Here is a 21,817-nt window from a genome sequence, read left to right as displayed (position 1 = left end):
TTACTGTGCTCTGTTTGCGAACAGAAGACACGTTAATACAATTATTTATTTGAAGTTACTTGAAGGCTTGTCTAATCGGGGGCAAACCTTCAGAAATTCTTTATTAACTGTTTTGTTTTACTTGTACAAATAAATGATGTGTCAATAAATTGTCTAAATAAAATTATTTTGATTTTGTGCTGTGATTTAGTGTCGTTTGGAATTTTACTTTAACAGTTTTACAACAGAGATGTAATCATTTTAGTTAAACATATAACACTGCTTTGGACTCTTTCAGGCACGCTGGCAAATCAAAGCTCTATTTCAAAATTACCATTGTGCCCTTTGAACATGTGCCGCTGAACCCAGAGTGAGATATTAGGACTAAACCTGCTTGTAAATTGCTTGTTATGCTATATTATCACCAAATATCGGATTCAATCTTTTTGCCAACTTGTTTTCTTTCAGTTAGGACAGGTTTTGTATTTCTTTTTGAAACTGATTGATCGTAGGCGTCATTGATCTGAGGATAAACTTCATCTCTGTGAAAACATGCTCTGTAACCTGTAAGCCTGTAATACTCAAAATAGTTTGTGTGTACATGAACGTGTGTGTTTGCGGTAGCGTGAGTGTTCGTGTATCCATGCATGCACAGGTCCGAGGTCTGAGGAACACTAAATGTTTCTCTTATTCTCAATCTCCCACCTTCATTTACGATGGTCATTTTTGACCAATACAAGCTCAGATCGATGAAGCCTACAATCAGTCAGTTTCAAAAAGAAATACAAGACCTTTCCTAATAGAAAGAAAGCAAGTTGACAAAAAGATTGAATCCAATATTTGATGATGATGATATAGCAATACAACAGATTTATACAAGATTTATACAAATGCTTTTTTGTGCATTTTTTGACCTGGAACACAAGTGTAACTTTGTGCCATTTTTTACAAGATAAAAGCATTTCAAAACAAACTTCCTGGTTAAACATTGTGGTAAGCACAGTGTGGTAAACAGTGCATGTTTTCATATTTTATTGAATAATGACAAAATTATCCACATAACTGCTTTTTTCACTGAGGTGCATAAGCTCAGATCGATGAGGCCTTTGATCAATCAGCTCCAAAAAAAAAAAAAAAAAAAAAAAATTCTAAATGAAAGAAAATAAGTTGACAAAAAGATTGAATCCAATTGATGGCGATGCCGTGATAATATAGCAGAACGAGAGATGTATAAGAGATTTTTTTGTAGGCTGGTCATTTTTGACTGGGAACACCACAAGTGTGACAAATAAATCCCCCAAAAAGTACTAAAATTGTGGGAAGTAGTACCCTGTGTGAGCAAAGTCAGTAAGTTTTAGTCCAATGCGATAACATTGATTCAAAATGACCCGAACCACACATAAGTCTTAAAACTGTGCTTCCGCTCTATTATCAATGCGATATTCTATAGTTGCAGGTGTGGCTCCTCCCTCCGGTAGGTGACGCTGTGATCACGTCAGTTGCGGTACCACGTGTGTTGCTCTTCGTGACACGCGTCCGCTGCGTGTTTCGGCCCTTCCGCGTGCTCTGCTGAGGACTCGCGTGCGCCGCAATCATGGCTCTGTACAACTTTAAAAAGATTATGGTGGTTCCCACCGCTAAGGTAGGAAATTAACGACGTGTTTTGACACTCATATGCGGGGTTAAATGCCATAGAGTGTTGATGGTGTTGCCGTTAATAACGGACGTTGACAGTATGCGGCTCGCGCTTAACACACGTGCACGCGTTGTTCGGCCATTTAACTTTTCATGTGTTGTAATTGTATTTATTCCATTACTGTCAACATGCTTTTACTGGAGTCATATGTGAAAATGAAGAACGAGTGGTTCTACGTTTATAACATCTGGGGAGGGATGAAATATTAATGCGATTGAGATCTTTGGTTGGTTAATAAGGCAATAAAGTTTAGATCAACTCAATTTGAGAGAACTCAGCCTGTGATTACTTTACTTTTGTGTGTCCATTTGTTGTCAGTTGTTGAATTAAACCGCTAGCCCCAAATGTGTGCCATGGTCCCTATGGTCATGGAAACATGCACATTTTTACAGGTTTTAAAAATAATAATATTTCCATTCCTGGAAAATGAATGCAAATATAGTGGAAATTTAGTGGGTATAAGCTTTTCTAGTTGTATTTCATTGGCTAATTGATATTTGTGAGTGCAGCCTTTTATACAATTATTTATTATAATTTAGTTATTATGTAAAATCCTTAAATAATCACTAATATTTGGAAAACTCATAGTCATGGAAAGTCATTTGCCAAAATATGTGGGAACCCTGGTGTGCCTCAATGTTTCTCAAAGCTTTTTATTACAAGAAATAGTAAATCAAACATAAACCATTTCTTTGTTTGATTTTCTTCATGCAGGACTTCATAGATCTGACTTTATCCAAAACCCAGCGAAAAACTCCCACTGTTGTACACAAACACTACCAGATCCATCGAATAAGGCATTTCTACATGCGCAAAGTCAAATTCACGCAGCAGAACTACCATGATCGGCTGTCACAGATCCTCACTGACTTCCCCAAACTGGATGTAAGTGTCTCCCAAACTTCACAACACACATGGGACAAATGTTACACATGCTGATCCTTCTTAATCATCCCTTCTTTAGTAGATAAATGACTTCCTATTTATCTCTCTCAGGATATCCACCCCTTCTACGCTGATCTGATGAATGTGCTGTATGATAAAGATCATTATAAACTGGCTCTTGGTCAGATCAACATCGCCAAGAACCTCATTGATAAGTGAGTCTGTTGGGTTTATCATCATCGTGCACATATACTCTAGCATTATTTGTGGTTGATTTAAAGATAAGTATGTTGGCTGATACATGAGATTATTTACATCCTTTGTTTGTTTGTTTGTTTGTTTGATTTTTAAATATATCCCGAATCCCGTATGAGGTCTCATATCTGTGGGTCTATGAAATTCATTTAACTGAGTAAAACTAACTGTGTGTCTGCATTTGTAGTGTTGCTAAAGATTATGTGCGGCTCATGAAATACGGAGATTCGCTGTATCGCTGCAAGCAGCTGAAACGGGCCGCACTGGGTCGCATGTGCACCATATTAAAGAGACAGAAACAGAGCCTGGAGTATTTAGAACAAGGTACAAACACTTACACACATCCACAAATGCTTTCCTTAATACCAGACGGTTTTCTGGTAAACACAAACCTCTGTGTTCAGTTACTGAATCATTGCTACTGGTAAAAAGTTTGGGGTACTTAAGATTTTTTTAAATGTTTTTAAAAAAAGTCTCTGGTGCTCACCAAGACTGCATTTATTTGAACAAAAATACAGTAAACATAGTAATATTGTCAAATATTATTATAATTTAAAATAACTTTTTTTCTATTTTAATATATTTTAAATTGTATTTTATTCCTGTGATGGCAAAGCTGAATTTTCAGCATCATTCTTCAGTGTCACATGATCCTTCAAAAATCATTCTAATATGCTGGACTGATGCTCCAGAAACATTTCTTATCAGTGTTGAAAACTGATCTTAACTGATATATATATATATATATATATATATATATATATATATAAATATATATATATTCTCAAGTTTTTTTGAAATAGACATCTTTTGTGTCAGAGTTTTTACTGTAACTGTACTTGTACTTTTGATCAACTTTTGAATGGGAGTATATACTTTTGGTGTAATGTTTGGCTTCACCCATTAAAGCATAAATGTTAAACAAAAATAAGCATGAACTTTTACATCTGATGCACATATTAAATGCATATTTATCTTATCGTAGTGCGGCAGCATCTGTCCCGTTTACCCACTATTGACCCAAACACCAGAACCCTCCTGCTGTGTGGTTACCCCAATGTCGGCAAGTCCAGCTTTATCAACAAGGTTTGTTTGTGCATGTGAATGTAGGTTAAATGTCAAATCTGTGTGCGCTGTAGGGTTGTACCGATAGACGATTATATTGACGATAGCCAGAGATATTATCAAAAGCATCAGCTATCGGCAATATCAAGAGGATTTGTCATTTCCAATTAAAGTATTACATTTATTATTAGGCTACTATTATTATTTATTAAATTATAGTTACAATTATACAATTTGCCCTGCCATAATTTCATAGCTCATCACCGCATAACCAACACACTGCGAGGATATAGATTAGCTTACTACTCATTAAAAATGTTTTTAAAACATTTGCGTCTATTATACAATGAATTATATCATGGGCGTCGGAACCATTGTATATGGGTTCATTGTATTCTAACCCACCCACTTTTTAAGACCAATGATATTGGACCCACTCACTTTTACCATCTCTAATTCTGTGCATGTCTGTTCACTTTTCAGAGCGCCGTCAGTCAAGTCTATAATAGGTCTGAACAATGCAATTGTAGTGGCTATTTGTCCATAAACTTAAACAAAACTAATACCAAACTTCTCAAATGGCCACTGAGGCTACGTCATGGGTTAGGCTTTACTCATGGTTAGAGGTACCAAAATAAACTAATGTCCATAGCAAAAGATGAGTTCGAGGAGGTTTATTTACACATATAAGCAAGCTCACAGACATTTCCTGCTGCCTCTCTCACGCTGTGGTAAAAAACCATATGCCCTCGCAGCCCTCTGATTGCTCCCACCTTGACCTATTTATGCAAATTAACATAGCACCACGTGACCAATAAATGACAATGTAAATAAACAAGAAAATAAGCATAAATGCAAAATAAAGCAAATTAACCTTTAGCAAGAAAAGAAAAGAAATAAATTATAACTTAAGCCTAAAATAAACAAAGTGCAAAATAGCTCCAACAACCCAGCCCCTAATTGTGACGTAATTTACCCACAATTAATCTTAGCTTTTAGCACAAAGGAGCTATTTCCTGATTATAACCTAAACATTAAGCTTGAATCTTGCATCTTCAGATTTTCCATGCCTGCAAAAAACAAATAGATAGAAAACAGAGATAGGAGTGAGAATGAAATGCATAGTCAATTGTTAGTCTCCAAGAGAAGACAGAGCTTGGTTATTGGTCTGTCCAGGATGCTGGTCTTCGTTTGGACCTTCACAGAGCGGACCAGTCCTCTTGAGTCAGCTGTGGTACTTAGAACTCTGCCCATCATCCATGAGCCTCTTGGAGCTGTAGCATCAGCGATTACAACAATATCTCCTGGGATGAAGTTTCTTTTTTGCTTTGTCCATTTTTGTCTTTCTTGCATTACAAGCAAATACTCTGATGTCCACCTTTTCCAGAAAAGCTCCGCAACGTACTGCACTTGCCTCCATCTCCTCTTAATGTACAGGTCAGATTTTTCGAACAGACCTGGTGGCAGAATGGGCTTGCCTTTCAGCAGGAGAATGTGATTTGGAGTGAGCGCTTCCAAGTCATTGGGATCTTCTGAGACCTTAGTTATTGGCCGGTCATTGAGTATTGCTTCTACCTCACAAAATAGTGTTTGCAGGCCTTCCTCGTCCAGCAGTTGATGTCCAACGACAGAGGTAAGTACGCTGCGCACAGAGCGAATCAGACGCTCCCAAACGCCACCTTGGTGAGATGCAGCTGGGGTGTTAAAACTCCACGTCACTCCTTCCTGCACAAAAGTCCTTTCAATTTCAGAGTGATTTAAAGCAGCCAGAGCCTGCCTCAGCTCCTTCTTCGCACCAACAAAATTTGTGCCGTTATCTGACCTCATACTTGTCACAGGTCCTCTTCTGCAGATAAATCTTCGCACAGCATTGATGCAGGAGTCTGTGTCGAGGGAGTTCGCCACCTCCAGATGTATTGCGCGGCTGCTCAGACAGGTAAATATCACTCCATATCGCTTCAGCACAGTTCTCCCTCTCCTCACATCCAGTGGTCCACAATAGTCCACTCCCGCATTTGTAAAGGGTGCGTTATCAGGCACAACTCGTTCCTCTGGTAAATCGGACATCTTCTGTTCTCCAAGTTTTCCTCTGTACCTTCTGCACACTGTACATTGTGAGAGAATCTTCCTGGCCGCAGAGTTGGCATTAATAATCCAATACTTCTGTCTCAATCTGTGCAGCATGTGATTGCGTCCAGCATGTCCAAGTTGGTAATGGATGTAACGTAATATGAGCTGGGAAACATGCAGATCCTTCGACAGAATCACAGGATGTTTTACCTCCAACGGCAGGGCAGATTTAGACAGGCGTCCACCAACTCTGAGAATGCCATCTTTGATGAAGGGGTCGAGGCGATACAGAGGGCTGTCTTTGGAAACAGTCTTTGGGTCGTGTTTTAGTGAGGAAATTTCAGTGCTGAATCTTTGGTTTTGTGCAAACTGAATTATTGCCTTTTCGGCTTCCTCCAAGCGCTCTGGTGTCAAGCTGGATCTTCCAAGTGCGGCTTTGAATTTTTTAAGCTCCTTTTCCACATTTTCATTCTGCTTGACCACATATTCTTTCCTCTTTCGGCTCAAAAGTAAAAGTCTTTCTTTCAGCTCCAACAACCAGGCCACTGATGTTTTAAGCTTTCTCCAGGATGAGAAATAGTGAATGAGCCGACTGAGGGGATTGTCACTGTGTGTTGTAACAGCATTCACTTTAAGTTCCCTTTTTACCTCTGGATCATCAGATGGGATGGAGGAGGAGTCCAAGTCGAGTTTTGGCCATTCGGTGGAAGACAAATGCAAAAAGTCTGGTCCTTTTAGCCATTTTCCTTTCCCAAACTCCTGAGCTCTTAATCCTCGAGATGCTTCATCTGCAGGATTATCTTTGGTGTTTACATACCTCCACTGATCTTTGTCCGTGGCTTCTCTTATAGTGCTGACACGGTTGGCAACATATGTGTGAAAGCGCTTTGTTTCATTGAAGATGTACTTGAGAACAGTAGTGCTATCAGTCCAGAAAAATGACCTTTGCAATGGCAACTGTAGCTCCTTCAACAGCATTGTGTTCACTCGAACCGCAAGCACAGCTGCAGCAAGCTCAAGGCGTGGGATGGTTAGTTGCTTTAGAGGAGCAACACGAGCCTTGCCTGTGATGAATGAAACATGCACACTGTCAGTACTCTCCAATCTCAAGTATGAAACAGTGCCGTATCCTGATTGACTGGCATCTGAAAAATTATGCAGTTCTGCTTTCACTTGTGTTCCAAAGTTCTTGGGTTTAATGCACCGTTCCACTTTAAATCCACTCATATGCTGAAGTTCAGAGAGCCACTCAGACCAATGTCTGGAGACGGCACTGGGGACTGGCTCATCCCATTTGAAGTTCATTCTACACAACTCCTGTAACAGTAACTTGGCAGGGATTATGAAAGGAGACAGAAAACCCAGTGGATCATAGAGAGAGCTCACCACAGAAAGGATGCCCCTCCTGGTGTGTGGACGTTCCTGCAATACAGTCCTGAAGCTGAACGTGTCCCCTTGAACACACCATTGCATCCCCAGAGCTCTTTCCACAGGGAGTTGGTCCCTGTCCAAATCCATGTTCTCCAAACCCACTGCTCTGATATTGATGGGAATAAGTGCCAACACATTTTGGCTATTTGTGACCCACTTTTGGAGATGGAAGCCGCCTTTTTTACAGAGAGATGTTAGTCCATGTATGAGCTTCACTGCATCTTCCTCTGTCACAGTGGACTTGAGACAGTCATCCACATAGAAATTTGTTTTGACTGTGCTGAGGACGTCGGGTGAGTATTGCAGTGCATTATCCTCAGCAGTTCTTCTCAGTGCATAGTTTGAGCAGCTTGGAGAGGATACAGCTCCAAACAAATGCACGCACATCCTGTATTCCTCTGGCTCCGTTGTAGCGTTTCCATTGGGCCACCATAAAAAGCGCAAGAAGTTGACATGCTTGTGTGGGACCCGGACCTGATGGAACATGGCGTTGATGTCAGCCATAACAGCGATGGGCTCTTCTCTAAACCGGAGGAGGACACCAATAAGCGTGTTAGTGAAGTCTGGGCCCTGCAGGAGCTGGCTGTTTAATGATGTACCTTTGTAAGTACAGCCGCAATCGAACACAACACGCAATTTACCTTTGGTTGGGTGATGTACACCATGGTGGGGAATGTACCACACCTTTCCTTGTTTTGGAGTGGGCTCATTTGTGGGAACCTTTTCTGCATATCCTTGCTCCAACATGTTGTTGAGGAAATCAATGTATTGAGCTTTGAATGAAATATCTCTGTTAAATCTCCTCTTCAGGCTTTGGAGTCTTTGTAATGCAATGCAGCGATTATTTGGCAAAACAGGATCTTCAAATCTGAAAGGTAAGTCAATGCAATAATGTTCATCGTTAAGCACTGTTGTATCCTTCACAATTTTCATGAATTTAATGTCTTCTCTTGACATCTCAAGTTGTTCATCATATGTTCTTTCAGCAAAGCCATGATTGTACTGCTGCATCAACATATTTTCCAAGTGCTCCACAGATATATGATTAGCAGTTACAACAGTGCATCCTGATTTGACACCAGTACCTCCAGAGTCTCCAACACGAAGAGGCCCGTTTATGACCCAGCCAACTCTGGTCCTCACTGCATACGGTCCACCACATTGACTGTTTATTAGTTCCCATGGCTCCAAAACTTTGGGACAGTCAGTTCCAATGAGCAAGTCCACATCTGCATCTACTTCATGTAGCCTAATGCTACTCAGATACGCCCACTTGGCAACATCATCCTGACATGGCACATTGACTTTGGATACAGGCATTTCTGTTTGTGTCAGAACAGATGGCAGCTCAATAAAATCCTCGGTGTCAAAACCAGACACCTCCAGACCAATTATCACAGTGGTATTAATGGCTTTAGTCTGTCCCATTGTCCTTAATAATATGTTACAGTTTTTACCTGATACTCCCAGCCTTTCAGCCAGACTTGCAGTGCAGAAGGTACCAGAGCTCCCAGGATCCAAGAAAGCGTAAGTGTGCACAACTTTATTACTTTTCTGACTTTTCACCTGCACAGCCACAATGGAGAAAACAGCATTATCTTCTTCACCAGCCCCAATATGACCACACGTCTGCTGCTGCTCGGGTACAATGCTCACAGTTTCTTTGGAGGTTATCCTTGAAGTATCCTCCTTCTCCACATGCAGGACAGATGGGTGTTTCCTGTGACACACTTCACAATCCAAACGACTCCTACAGTCTTTGCTTGTGTGTCCATATTTCAAGCACCCAAAACAAACACCTTTCTCCTTTAGAAAGTGAATCTTGTCCTGTTGTGTCTTTCTTTTAAACTGAAAGCATTTTTCCAGAGTGTGATTGGTGAAATGGCAGAACAGACATTTGAGCTGGTTACCATGAGCTGTTAAGTTTTCCTTTTCTTTATGTCCATCCTTTATTGCATTGATGCTGGTGGCAAAGGTACCACTTTTCCTTTTCTGCTTAACTTGAGTGGATAGCTTTGTGTGGCTGGCTGGGGAAACATCATTAATATTTCCAAACAACGGGTCTGAAACAATTTTGACTTGTTTTTCAATAAAATTTACAAAATCAACAAACACTGCTCTGCTTCCAGTTTGTTCCAGTATGTCACATGCCACATTTCTCCACTTTTCCCTCAGTTTATATGGGAGTTTCATTAGGATTGTCCTGAGGTTAGCTGGCATATCCAACTCCTTCATGTACTTTATATGATGTACTATATTGGAGCAACCTCGAAGGAACAAAGCAAATGACTGCAGAGCATTAACATCCTCAGGTTTTATTGAGGGCCAGTTGTTGATTTTGTCCATATAAGCAGAAGAGATTTTGTGTTCACTGCCAAAATGTTCAATCAAAAGTGTTTTTGCTCTTCGATAACCAGGTTCAGAGGGCAGATGCTGACAACTTCTTACAATGTCTCTTGGTTGCCCCCTAGTGTACTGTTCTAGGAAGTACAAACAATCACTGAAATTGAGTTTTATCCTCAATACAATTTTCAAAGGCTCTGAGAAAAGATTTGAAATACAGGGGATCACCATCAAATACAGGTATATTTCTCATAGGCAGAGCAGAGGCTGTGTTTTGTTGGACCAACAGGGCAGTAATTTCATTTTGACGCTGCATGATGTTCAAAATGTCCAGAGAGTTGGTGGATTGATTATTATCATGAGCATTTTGCAAAACCAGTGGTCGTATACTTTGTCTTTGAGAAACAGGAATGACATTAGGTATGGGTGGTTGTATTACAACATGTTTGGGTTTAACACCAACAGAGACAGAATTTAATAAGCGACTGGAGGAAGGTTCAGAGTTTTCATTGGTGGGCACAAAACGTTCAGCATTTGGATTTAGTTCATATTTTCCTGGAATTTCTGACCTTTCCAAGTAAGAGTTCATGCCATCTGATGTTGTAGATGCACATTTTGACACTTTAGAGCCACACTTTGAATTTATTTCCAGAACCTTCAATTTTGCATTTGTCACCTTTAATTCTGCCTCCAGAGCAAGTTGTTCCTTTTCTCTCCTTAAACGTTCCCGTTTCTTCCGTAATTCCTCTTGGTCCTTTTCCTGTTTCCTTCTTAATTCCTCTTGTTCAAGTCTTATTTGTTCCTCCTGCGCCTCCAAAATGTGCTTTTGTTTTAGAGCAGCCATGCGCTCCTGTAATGCTGCTTTATCTGCTTGCGCTAATATTTTTGCAGATGCACTGGATGAAGTTCTTGACAGTTTAGAGCCAGCTTTTGAGCGTGCTGCAGAACCTTTATTGGATACACTGTCCTCAGGCCTAATATCAGTTTGATTATCAGGTGGTTTGATTGGAAGTTCATATGAATGGCCTGCATTTGATAACCACCCTTTGACATCATCAATAAAGCTTGAAAACAGATTTTCCTTTTGTTCAAAATATTTATCTTGTTTGTCCTTTTCATCCTGAGGTATATTCAGTGACACAAATGACAAATGATGTTGTTTTGCCTCATTAACACATGTTATCATTTGATCCAAAAGAGACTTGACTGCATCAATATTGTCTGCAGAATGCATCAATTTATCCATTTGATTCATGCACAATTTGGCTTGTCTGCATTTCGTCGATCTCTTTTCCTGACACGTTTGCATGAAAAACATCATTCCTTTAGCAGTAAAACTTGTGCGCCTCCTTATTGAAAGCGCCGTGTCACTTGTGGCTTTGGATGCAACGTCAGACATTTTTACTTTCTATTGATGTTGGCCAGGTGCACACACAGTTATTTGCAAAGGTTGAATAAAGCACGTACCTTGCGGAACTTTGTTTGCAGCGGTGGTTGCCTTTGCGCACGGAGTTGAATGCGCGCAGTGATTGTTGTTGCACGCGGCCGTGCGCGTCAACTGTGAAGGCTTTGGGCCAGCTTTTGCGAATCCAATTGCAACAAACATCAATCCTCCACTCCGTAAATGCAGCTCCAGCGCTCCAGTAGCGTCACCGTTATCCAGTACGGTGTCCAGGGAAGCTTTACACTGTCGGATGGGTCGGATTACTTGATGTTTGCGCTGTATCCAGCCCGCGCCTCCGCCACTCCTAGGCCCAGCGTTGTCTCGAGCATCCAGGTGAGTAATCCACTTTCAAAAGGGTAATCCAGCAAACAATCCAGAGTCCATTTCCAGGTAAACCAACGATATACATCCAGGGGCGGGTTTTTTACTTATTGTAGTGGCTATTTGTCCATAAACTTAAACAAAACTAATACCAAACTTCTCAAATGGCCACTGAGGCTACGTCATGGGTTAGGCTTTACTCATGGTTAGAGGTACCAAAATAAACTAATGTCCATAGCAAAAGATGAGTTCGAGGAGGTTTATTTACACATATAAGCAAGCTCACAGACATTTCCTGCTGCCTCTCTCACGCTGTGGTAAAAAACCATATGCCCTCGCAGCCCTCTGATTGCTCCCACCTTGACCTATTTATGCAAATTAACATAGCACCACGTGACCAATAAATGACAATGTAAATAAACAAGAAAATAAGCATAAATGCAAAATAAAGCAAATTAACCTTTAGCAAGAAAAGAAAAGAAATAAATTATAACTTAAGCCTAAAATAAACAAAGTGCAAAATAGCTCCAACAGCAATAATCAGTCATCAATGAAAATCAAGAGCAGCTTTATTTCAAACACTGACTTTGAAAAACACAAAATACTTCTCTTCTCATTTTTTCACTAACACAAGAGAGCGTATGTTGAAGTAGATTCATCTCTCGTAACTCCCGCTCAAAGTTTCACATTGCTTGCCTTCATGGTTTAAAACTGATATATTTGCAATATTGCGATATGATATTTTTCTTTATCACCAACTCCATCTTTGCTCGCAAAATAAAGGACAATGATTCACTTTCGTCATTTCACCCAACACTAGTGCATTGTTTTTTAAATTAAGTTTTAATGTGTGTACAGGTGACCCGTGCTGATGTTGAGGTCCAGCCGTATGCCTTCACCACCAAATCTTTGTTTGTGGGTCACATGGATTACAAATACCTGCGCTGGCAGGTGAGTGGTGGAAAAATATAGCGTTCCCGGACAACATTTAACTGAACTGATTTTAATTTTAAACAAATATTCTACAATTTTGTATAATAAAAATGTTCCTAACCTGTTGTTTACGGGTCTGTGTTTGTAGGTGGTTGATACCCCAGGTATTCTGGATCACCCTCTTGAGGAAAGGAATACCATAGAAATGCAGGCCATCACTGCTCTGGCTCACCTGCGTTCGGCTGTCCTCTACGTCATGGATGTGTCAGAGCAGTGCGGACACACACTCTCACAACAACTAGAGCTGTTCAACAATATACGGCCATTGTTTGCCAACAAGGTACGCACACATTACAAAGATGTAAATGCAGTGAAACAATATGGTTTTGTTGGGCTGAATGATAGCAGTGATTGTTATTTGTGTGATGCAGCCTCTGATCGTGATGGCCAATAAGTGTGATGTGAGGAAGATCAGTGAACTGCCGGAGGAGAATCAGGTAAATGACATTCTGAATCCTCTTATACAGTGCAGGAATTCCTGGAGCTGAAAAAAAACTTAAAGGGATTAATGAATTCAATGATTTACTCGGCCTCATCTCATTCCAAACCTGTATGCTGTTTTTCATTCTCTGTGAAACAATAAGAATTTTGAAGAATCTTCACACTTGTCTATTTTATACAATGACAATTCATAGAGAACACACAAGCTCCAAAAATGTTGAAAAAGTTGGTCCATATGATTTTTGCATCATATTCAGAGGCTAAATTCTAAATTCTTCTAAATTCCTGTGATAACTTTATGTGAGAAACAGGACAAAATTTCCTGACAGATCTGGAAGTGAAAAAAAGTTCATGAAATGTACACTACTGATCAAAAGTTTGGGGTCAGTGAGATTTTTTTAAAATATTATTATTATTATTACAAGGACACTTCAAATAGTTAAATAGTGACAGTAAAGACATTTACAATGTTATAAAAGCTTTTTTTTATTATTATTTTTTTTATCTTTGAAATAAATGCTGTTTTTTTTTCCCCATTAAAATATCCTGAAAAAAAATATTGAGTGTTACCAAATATATATGAATTAATATTAAACTGCTTTCAACATTGATAAGAAATGTTTCTTTAGAACCAGAACAGCATATTAGAATGATTTCTGAAGGATCATGTGACACTGAAGACTGGAGTAATGATGCTGAAAATTAAGCATTTCCATCAATGGAATAAATTACATTTTATATTATATATTAAATTATATTTCAATATATTCAAATAAAAAAGTTATTTTAAATTGTAATAAGTTATACTGTATTTTTGATCAAATAAATGCAGCCTTTGTGAGCCTTTTTGTTCTTTTATGAACTTTTAATGTTAAAATTTTCCTTTTGTGTTCCACAGACAAAATAACAGCATACAGATTTAAAGACCATCAATTGTTCTGTTTCAATTTAACAAGTTTTATAATAATCAGGGTTTTTTCCCACTGTGTCACTATTTCAGCCTTTATCTAAGATCTATGCTAGATTTAATCTCAAACCGTTTAGAGTTTGATAGACGTTATAAGAGAATGTACCTGCAACTTGAGACTTTCTGCAGTGACACTAAACTGAGCTCTGTGTGTGTGTGTGTGTGTGTAGAAAGTGTTTGCAGATCTCACTGCTGAGGGGGTCACAGTGATTGAGACGAGCGCTCTGACAGAAGAGGGAGTGATGCAGGTGAAGACTGAGGTAAGACCAGCCAATCAGCTTCACTCTCTCACATATGCTTACTGAAATCAGCCAATTAGCTTCATGTACCAGTTTTTAGAGAAAAAGACTATTGTAGGCTGATGTAGATTCTGGTTTAGATTTGTTTTGTTTTTTACAGGCATGTGATCGGCTGTTGGCTCACCGTGTGGACACAAAAATGAAAAGCAAGAAGGTCCATGATGTTTTGAACAGACTCCACCTGGCAGTGCCAGCCAAGAGAGATCAAAAGGTACATGCTCTTCGCACTTCTTAAACCATTGTCCGCTTGGTTGTAAGCTTATTCCTTCCTAAATGCTTCTAGCAAACATAGTGTGTTTGTAAAAGTTTTTGATTTGGTTTGTGCAGGAAAGGCCTCCGTTTATTCCCGAAGGTGCCATGATACGTAGGAAGGCAATGGAGACGGATACTCCCAAACGCAAACTGGAGAGAGACCTGGAGGTTGAGCTGGGAGATGATTACACACTTGATCTACAGAGTAAGATATAAACACACACATACACATGTACATAAAATATACAATCCAGACGTGTCTTGAGAAATTCAAATGTAAAAATCTTCTTTTTGTCTTTAGACAATTGAAAAATTAAAAAATGTTGTCTTGTGTGTTCAGAATACTGGGATTTGATGAATCCAGAAGAAAAGGAGGATAAGATTCCTGAGATTTGGGAGGGTCACAATATTGCTGACTACGTCGACCCGGAGATCATGAAGGTATTAAAACAAATGCTTTAATCTGTAACCCATGATTTCTCATTTCCTGACTGTAACCACTGATAATTCAGTCCCTCCTCAGTGTTTTTTTTTTTTTTTTTATGACAACATTTATTTGGTTACATTCTTTTCTCGGATGACATGTTCTGAATTTCTGTCCTTTCTCTTATTCTCAGAGGCTGGAGGAATTGGAGCAGGAAGAGGAGCTGCGTGAGAAGGCCGGAGAGTACGACTCTGAGGAGGAGAGCGAGGATGAAGAGATGAAGGAGATCCGACAGCTGGCCAGTCAGATTCGCGAGAAGCGGAAGCTAAAGATTCTCGCGTCCAAAGAAAAAGACAAACAGGGACCCAGAATACCCCGCACGGCCAAGAAGGTCTGTCCAGCAGGCTTATTTTTGTATAATAGCAAGTAGTTTAATATTGGATATTACTTTCATATTTTAGGTAAAATATGTAATTATTCAGATTAAGCACTTTTTAGTTTTTATGGAATATTTGTTGTTTAACGACCTATTAGATCACGTTGTTTTGTTTGCAATTGATTTGTTTGCTGGTTAAAGATGGGTTAATTTGAATGGTCTATGTGGGAACGCAGGTGGAGAGAGCGACTCTGGAGAAGGAGATGGGTGATCTGGGTTTGGACATGACTGATAAAGATGATGTAAGAACCTGTGTACTTGAAGCTTTTCCATGCTCTGTATCTCTGTTGGAAACACACTTGATTTTGTATACCATTTGGTCATGGTGATCTGTTTCTGTGTACACTGAACATGTTTGTGTTCGCCTTTTGTCCCTCTAGAGCCACTATGCTCAAAGATCTCGCTCTCTGGTTCGAAAGAGGAAGAGGGAAGTCTCCGCACCACCGACGTCCCGTACTCGCAGTCAGAGCGCCTCAAGACCACCAAGGGACCAATCAGGAGTCAGAGATGCCAAGGTCAGATTCAGAAACCGCCTGTATTCATTTACAAGACAAGTTTGAAATGAAGTTGTGTATGACAGTTGTTTAGTCATATAGTAGGTTATAGAAAAAGATCTTGCCGATGTTGCTCAAAGGACAAACATGTTCATTGGACTGACTGACTGTCTCATTTCTTTCAGATGTTGAAGAAGGTGAAGACCATGATGAAGAGCTCACAGAAGGACATGAACAGGCAGGGAAGGAAGGGTGAATCTGATCGACATGTATTTGATCTCAAACCTAAACATCTCCTTGCTGGGAAGAGGAAATCTGGTACCACCAGCCGCAGATAAATGCAGCCTTATTCACGTACATCTTACTTGTGTACTCGTACCTGTCCTTATGCCATGATTAATAAATTTGTTATATTCTGTACTTTTTACCAGTTCTTTCTGATACAGGTGAGAATACACCTGTAAACACGAAAGAATAATTACTTATTGAAATGTATGCAGTCACATCATTTTAAGTGTCTGATATCATGCAGAATGATAATGAAATCTACAGGATCATGATTTAGAACTCTTCATCCTTTACAAAACAATTTATCTGAAGCCAATGTTTGCAGTTGGAGTCAAATAAACCAACCAAAGTATTGAACCTTAAATTCATGTGTGAAATTTATTTCCCTAAATTTAAATCATGGTAGTCTCTTGGTAGCTTGCCCTTAAGTGCGGGATGGAATGTCCAGAATATGTCTGTGTATGCTGTCACTATATATATATATATAAATTTTTATATATATATAGTGACAGCAATATTATTATTATTATTTATTTTTTTGCCTGCTCCAGTGTAAACAAATAGGCAATTTGCAGCATCCACAATGTTCTGTCTGTCCTTATTTAGTTGTTGTTGTAAACGATTTATGAAGAAAACTGTTTTCAGCAGGTACAATTGTTTAAATATTAATATTTTATTAATAATAATAATAATAAATACATTACTTATTAGCAGTTTCTGATTAAGTATAAACAATACAAAAATAGTCTACATGTGACTTTTATTTTGACAACATCTGAGCGAAGCCCCCGGAAACGACATCAGCCTCCACTAGCAACAGTCTAGGAGCGTTTATGGTTTACACCGTTTCAGGCAGAAAATAAAAACAACACAGGACAGTCTCACCTTACGGACAACGAAAGCAGCTGTCACCATAACCTAAAGTTGTATTGCAACACACACACTTGTCCGCGGGACCTACAGGCGGCCCAAACGCAGAGGAGCGCGAAGGATGGCGAATTACCGGGCGTTTCACACCCAGCTCGCGACCATCATGGAGACCCTGACTCGTGCGGCGGTGGCAGAAATCTGCGAGCTTGTGGACGACGGTTACGCCGTTTTACACATCGAGATCTCACGCCATCAGAAGGAGAACGAGGAGCTCCGACGGAAACTGCAACTCATAGAGTCTATCGTTGCGGCGCGGGGGTTCAGCGACGAGACAACCGTAGCGCGAGACGGTCGGTGTGACAGTAGTGCATGCGAGTCGCTAGTGAGCAGAAAAACGTCCGGAGGCGGAGAGTCCACCAGCCGGGGTGCAGTGTCAGAGGTTAGATTACCATTTATTTTGTGTGTGTTTGTTTTTGTGATTAAAGTGGAAGCAATATATATCTGTGTGTATAAGCGATTATTATTTGTTATTGATCGGATTACAGGCGCGTGAGTTTCGTGATGGAGGAGATCTGATCCAAATGCAAATCAAAGAGGAAGGTCTCGAGCAGCCGCCGCTGGGAGGTGAGTACTTCTATGCATGATCTAACTTGAATGAATATTTATATGCATGTGTTGAAAAAAATGCTTCACCAGATTTTGACAAAGCTCAGAACTTAAAATCTAAACAAATGCCACGGTTCACACAAGGATTTGAGGCAATTCAATAATTTCAATGTACATCATTTTAAGATTGAGGCAATTCAATAATTTCAATGTACATCATTTTAAGATTATTTTACTTTTTAAGCATGCACATTGCCTTGTTAAATAGACATTTTTACATTATATTTTTTTCTTTATTTCACACTTTTTGATTTTAAAAACATTTTTGAATAGTATTAAAAAACCCCAATTATGATAAAAATCTATGATGGGAATATGAAAATGTACTGCATACTAGGAATGAGCCTGAATGTCCATGTCTACTCCTTCAAAATGAGTGTGACGAATTCATATTGTCAACTTCAAGTCACATTTATTCAAGTCTTCATTTCAAAGCAGCTTCATGGTAATAAGGAGAATAATGTCGCAAAGTTCATCAATTATGAAACAACTTCAATTTCAGCTATACAGAAGACAATAATGCCGTTGTTCAGTTATATTCAGGTCAATGTTGATTCAATTCAGTTCAGTAAGTGTCATTTTTGCAGTTCATTAATTATGAAACAATGTCAATTTCAGCTATAAAAGCAGCTGTGCAGAAGACAATAGTGTCACTATTCAGCTCAATTCGGTTCAGTTTTGATTCAATTCAGTTTAGTAGCTGTGTCGATGTTGCAGAGTTTATGAATAAATTATGAAATGACTTCAATTTCAGCTATAAAGCAGTTCTGCAAAAGACAATGGTTTCATTATTAAGCTCAGTTCAGGTTTTTGTGTTCGATCTGATCCCGTCGGTACAGTTAGATTGATCATATTTCTGATAATATGAATTGTCTTTTATGCCCCAACTGAGTAGGTCAAAGGTGTGTCAAAGCAGCTTCATGGTAATAAACAGGAAAATAACAGTATTAATGTTGCAAAGTTCATAATGTATGACACAATCTTGATTTCAGCTATAAAGTAGATCTACAGAAGACTATAGTGTCTTTATTCAGGTCAGTTCACTTCAACAACAGTCATTGTTGCCAAGTTCATAAATTATGAAACAACTTGAATTTCAGCTATAAAGCAGCTCTTCAAAACAATAGCATCATTATTCAGTTCAATGTTAATTCAATTTAGTTCAGTAATAGTTTGAGTGATGCAGTGTACCAATTATGAAACGACTTCAATTTCCGCTATAAAGCAGCTCTACAGAAGACAATAGCATCATTATTCAGCTCAGTTAAGATAATCTGATCGTGTCAGTCAGTACAGTTAGGTAATATTTTCTGAATAATAGGGGTGTAACAATACCCTCATGTCACGATTAGATCACAATACTAAACTCACGATACGATATTATTGCGATACTCCAAGACATATGGTATAAGTTACTGACTAGATATATTTAAAATAATGTTGGCCACTTTTACTGGTAACATAAGACATTTGGCATTATCAGGACACACAAATATTCCCCCACTGCATTATTATACATTATATTCAACATTATATGTAGTAGTTTAATGTAGTACTGACACTAAAACTCTGTAAACTTTTTCATTTTGGGTGAATTATACACAATACAGATTGTCACTATCCACGATACATATTGATGCATTTTTGTATTGCGATATATTGTGACACGATATATTGTTACACCCCTACTGAATAATAATTGTCTTTTAAGCCCCAACTGAGCAAGCCAAAGCTGACTTTTATTACTTTCAAATTATTACTTTCACTTTTTAGTAATTCATACTTTTTTTTTTTTTTTTTTTTTTAAAAATATATATATGGTAAAAGCCCCGTGAACAGTTTTTTACTTGATCAATTTTACTCAAAATGATCTAATATATCAGTGCATGTATGATGGGGACATGAAAATGTACCCTGAAAATCCATGCAAACCCTTTTAGAAAATGAGTGTGGTGTGTTCACACTGTTTGTTTCTTAACAGATGAGGATGACGATGAGGACGAAGGTGAAAGTGTCTCTGCGGTAGCTCACGACTCTCCTAAACTAGATGTTGCTGAGCTCTCGGGACAGGACTCTCACACACTCTCACACTCCCCTGACCATGACACACACTCCCATACGCTCACATTTGCAGACACACACTCCGGCGCCGATGAGTCCCAGCACTCCAGCGTCGACTTGTCTATTTCGGATAACGCTTCCTTCTCCCTTGCTCAAACCATGTCGGATACTCGCGCTTCCCATCTCCATCGAGTGTTTCAGGAAGACTTGTGTGCGAAGACTGATCTGGACCCGGTATCCGATTGGGCCGCACACTCTGTCCGTAGCACACTCACACACTTGCAGACCTCACCACAGAGGATTGGTGGGTCAGACTCTTTTGTATCCCATAGTTCTCCCTTGTTTGCCGCACAGCGTCTCGTTGCTCTGGGTAACGTCTCAGGGCTGGGTCTCTATGGGCGGTTGGGCGCTCTACGGGGCGGTGGAGCCGGCAAGCGACACTTCATCTGCTCAATCTGCGGGAAGAGTTTCACCACATCGCAGAGTTTGGACACGCACATGCGCATTCACACTGGAGAACGGCCGTATCGCTGTGAGCAGTGCGGGAAGCGTTTCACGCAGTCGGGACACCTCACGGCTCACCAGACTGTCCACACCGGAGAGAGACCGTACGAGTGCACCCGCTGTGGAAAACGATTCGCAGGCAAACAGTACCTGCGCATACACACCAAGAAACACCACCCTGACTTACACGCACTCTCTCATATACAGACTAACACACAGCAGGACACGTTGCCCTGAAAGATACACACACTCACAACAGAGAATGCAGGACATCATTTTTGTAGCTTTTTGTTGTTGTTTGGAAGTGTCCTGCAACCACTCAGAAGAATTGATAAAGACATTCAGTATGCCAGTTCCAAGTGTAATTTTGCAGTGTTCAGGCCCTTTAACTGGTCATTATTTTGCAAAGACTAAAGCAGTGAGATGCATTATACATTATATACACACTGCAGGGAACTACATGGACCCAACAAGCGTACACTAGAAAGTTGGTGTTAGCACAGGTTTTTAATACCTTTAACATGAAATACGCAATCTCACCTGAATTGCAGATGTACCTAAAATGTACAGGATATGTTGTTTAAAGAGTTTGTTATGATCTAAATTAGATATAATTATAGATTATACATATATATTTGCAGCTAGTCACAGCAGAAACACTAACTGGATTTGTCTGTGTTGTATTTAATAGAAATAAATGGTTATTTCAGGATTTTTTTACAAATTCTTTTATTTGTAGCATCAATGTTGTTGATGTTGAAAAGAAATACAGATTATTCTCTGTCATATGACAGTATACTATTGTGTTGTACCTATTAGGATCATGATTAAGTAGTGTCATAACTATTTATACCGTTAGAATGAAGGATAAACTGAAATTCACAGCATTTCAACAACTTTGTCGCACGTATTTGAAGGCTGCTATTGGAATATTGAGGGTAAAGGTCATATTATGCCACTATGCGGTGTGCTGGGGTGTTCCTCCTCAGGTCTACTACCATCTCCACTGGTTTGAGTATGTTCCACTCCAGGTTGCTGTGATTTCACCAGATAGTCAGCTGGATCTATCTTCTGTATGCAGATTCATCGCCATCCTGGATAAGGCCAATTACTGTGGTGTCGTCTACACACTTCAGGAGCTGAACAGAGGGGTCTGTAGACGTGCAGTCATTCGTGTTGTGGGGAAAGAGCACACATTCTCGTGGAGCACCAGTGCTGTTTGTGCAGGATGAACTGAAGTCCACGAACAGGATCCTTAAGTAATTTGTTTGTCTAGATGTTGCTGGATCTAGTGCGTCATCCATGGATCTGTTTGCTCAATAAGCAAACTAAAGAGTGTCTAGAAGGTTCCAGTGATGTCCTTCAGGTGGGCTAGCACCAGTCTCTCAAATGTCTTCATGACCACATATATAAGCAACAGGTCTGTAGTCATTCAGTCTTGGGTTTCTTTGGAATGGGGATGATGGTGGAGCAATTGAAGCAGGAAGGCACTGGTGTGCAAATATGTACAAGAAAAGCTAAGCATGAACTACATGACCCATTCAACCTAATAAAGATGTATTACCAATATTCAATCATGAGAACAATGATGGTCATATGGTATGTCAATGAAATAATTAATATGGCTTACATA

General features: G+C 39.5%; 2 protein-coding genes across 2 annotated transcripts; both read left to right on the top strand.

Annotated features, from left to right (window-relative positions):
- The first annotated feature begins 1,491 nt into the window (after positions 1–1,491).
- gtpbp4 (GTP binding protein 4) lies at positions 1,492–16,288 on the top strand. Its single transcript, XM_079875361.1, has 16 exons — positions 1,492–1,621; positions 2,390–2,560; positions 2,672–2,775; positions 3,003–3,139; positions 3,801–3,901; positions 12,348–12,440; positions 12,571–12,762; positions 12,854–12,919; positions 14,061–14,150; positions 14,290–14,400; positions 14,517–14,646; positions 14,782–14,882; positions 15,059–15,256; positions 15,478–15,543; positions 15,682–15,816; positions 15,981–16,288. Exons 1-16 carry the CDS (start codon positions 1,574–1,576, stop codon positions 16,131–16,133), a joined length of 1,896 nt encoding a protein of 631 aa, XP_079731487.1. The 5' UTR covers positions 1,492–1,573; the 3' UTR covers positions 16,134–16,288.
- Positions 16,289–16,879: 591 nt separating this feature from the next.
- On the top strand, positions 16,880–20,896 carry LOC307160989 (uncharacterized protein). Its single transcript, XM_079875405.1, has 3 exons — positions 16,880–17,392; positions 17,499–17,577; positions 19,601–20,896. Exons 1-3 carry the CDS (start codon positions 17,075–17,077, stop codon positions 20,419–20,421), a joined length of 1,218 nt encoding a protein of 405 aa, XP_079731531.1. The 5' UTR covers positions 16,880–17,074; the 3' UTR covers positions 20,422–20,896.
- Positions 20,897–21,817: the final 921 nt, after the last annotated feature.

This window comes from Squalius cephalus, assembly GCF_949319135.1.
Source record: "Squalius cephalus genome assembly, chromosome: 7".
In the NCBI taxonomy this organism is placed as follows: Eukaryota; Metazoa; Chordata; class Actinopteri; order Cypriniformes; family Leuciscidae; genus Squalius; species Squalius cephalus.
The sequence above is the reverse complement of the archived record's forward strand: the minus strand, read 5'-3'. Positions and strand labels throughout refer to the sequence as shown.

Excerpts from the sequence above, each read along its gene's own strand:
- gtpbp4 (XM_079875361.1), top strand. The coding sequence starts at position 1,574 with ATGGCTCTGTACAACTTTAAAAAGATTATGGTGGTTCCCACCGCTAAG. Across the intron at positions 1,622-2,389 it reads TGGTGGTTCCCACCGCTAAG|GACTTCATAGATCTGACTTT; the intron begins GTAGGAAATTAA and ends TTCTTCATGCAG. Across the intron at positions 14,647-14,781 it reads TTACACACTTGATCTACAGA|AATACTGGGATTTGATGAAT; the intron begins GTAAGATATAAA and ends TTGTGTGTTCAG.
- LOC307160989 (XM_079875405.1), top strand. The coding sequence starts at position 17,075 with ATGGCGAATTACCGGGCGTTTCACACCCAGCTCGCGACCATCATGGAG. Across the intron at positions 17,393-17,498 it reads GCCGGGGTGCAGTGTCAGAG|GCGCGTGAGTTTCGTGATGG; the intron begins GTTAGATTACCA and ends ATCGGATTACAG. Across the intron at positions 17,578-19,600 it reads CGAGCAGCCGCCGCTGGGAG|ATGAGGATGACGATGAGGAC; the intron begins GTGAGTACTTCT and ends GTTTCTTAACAG.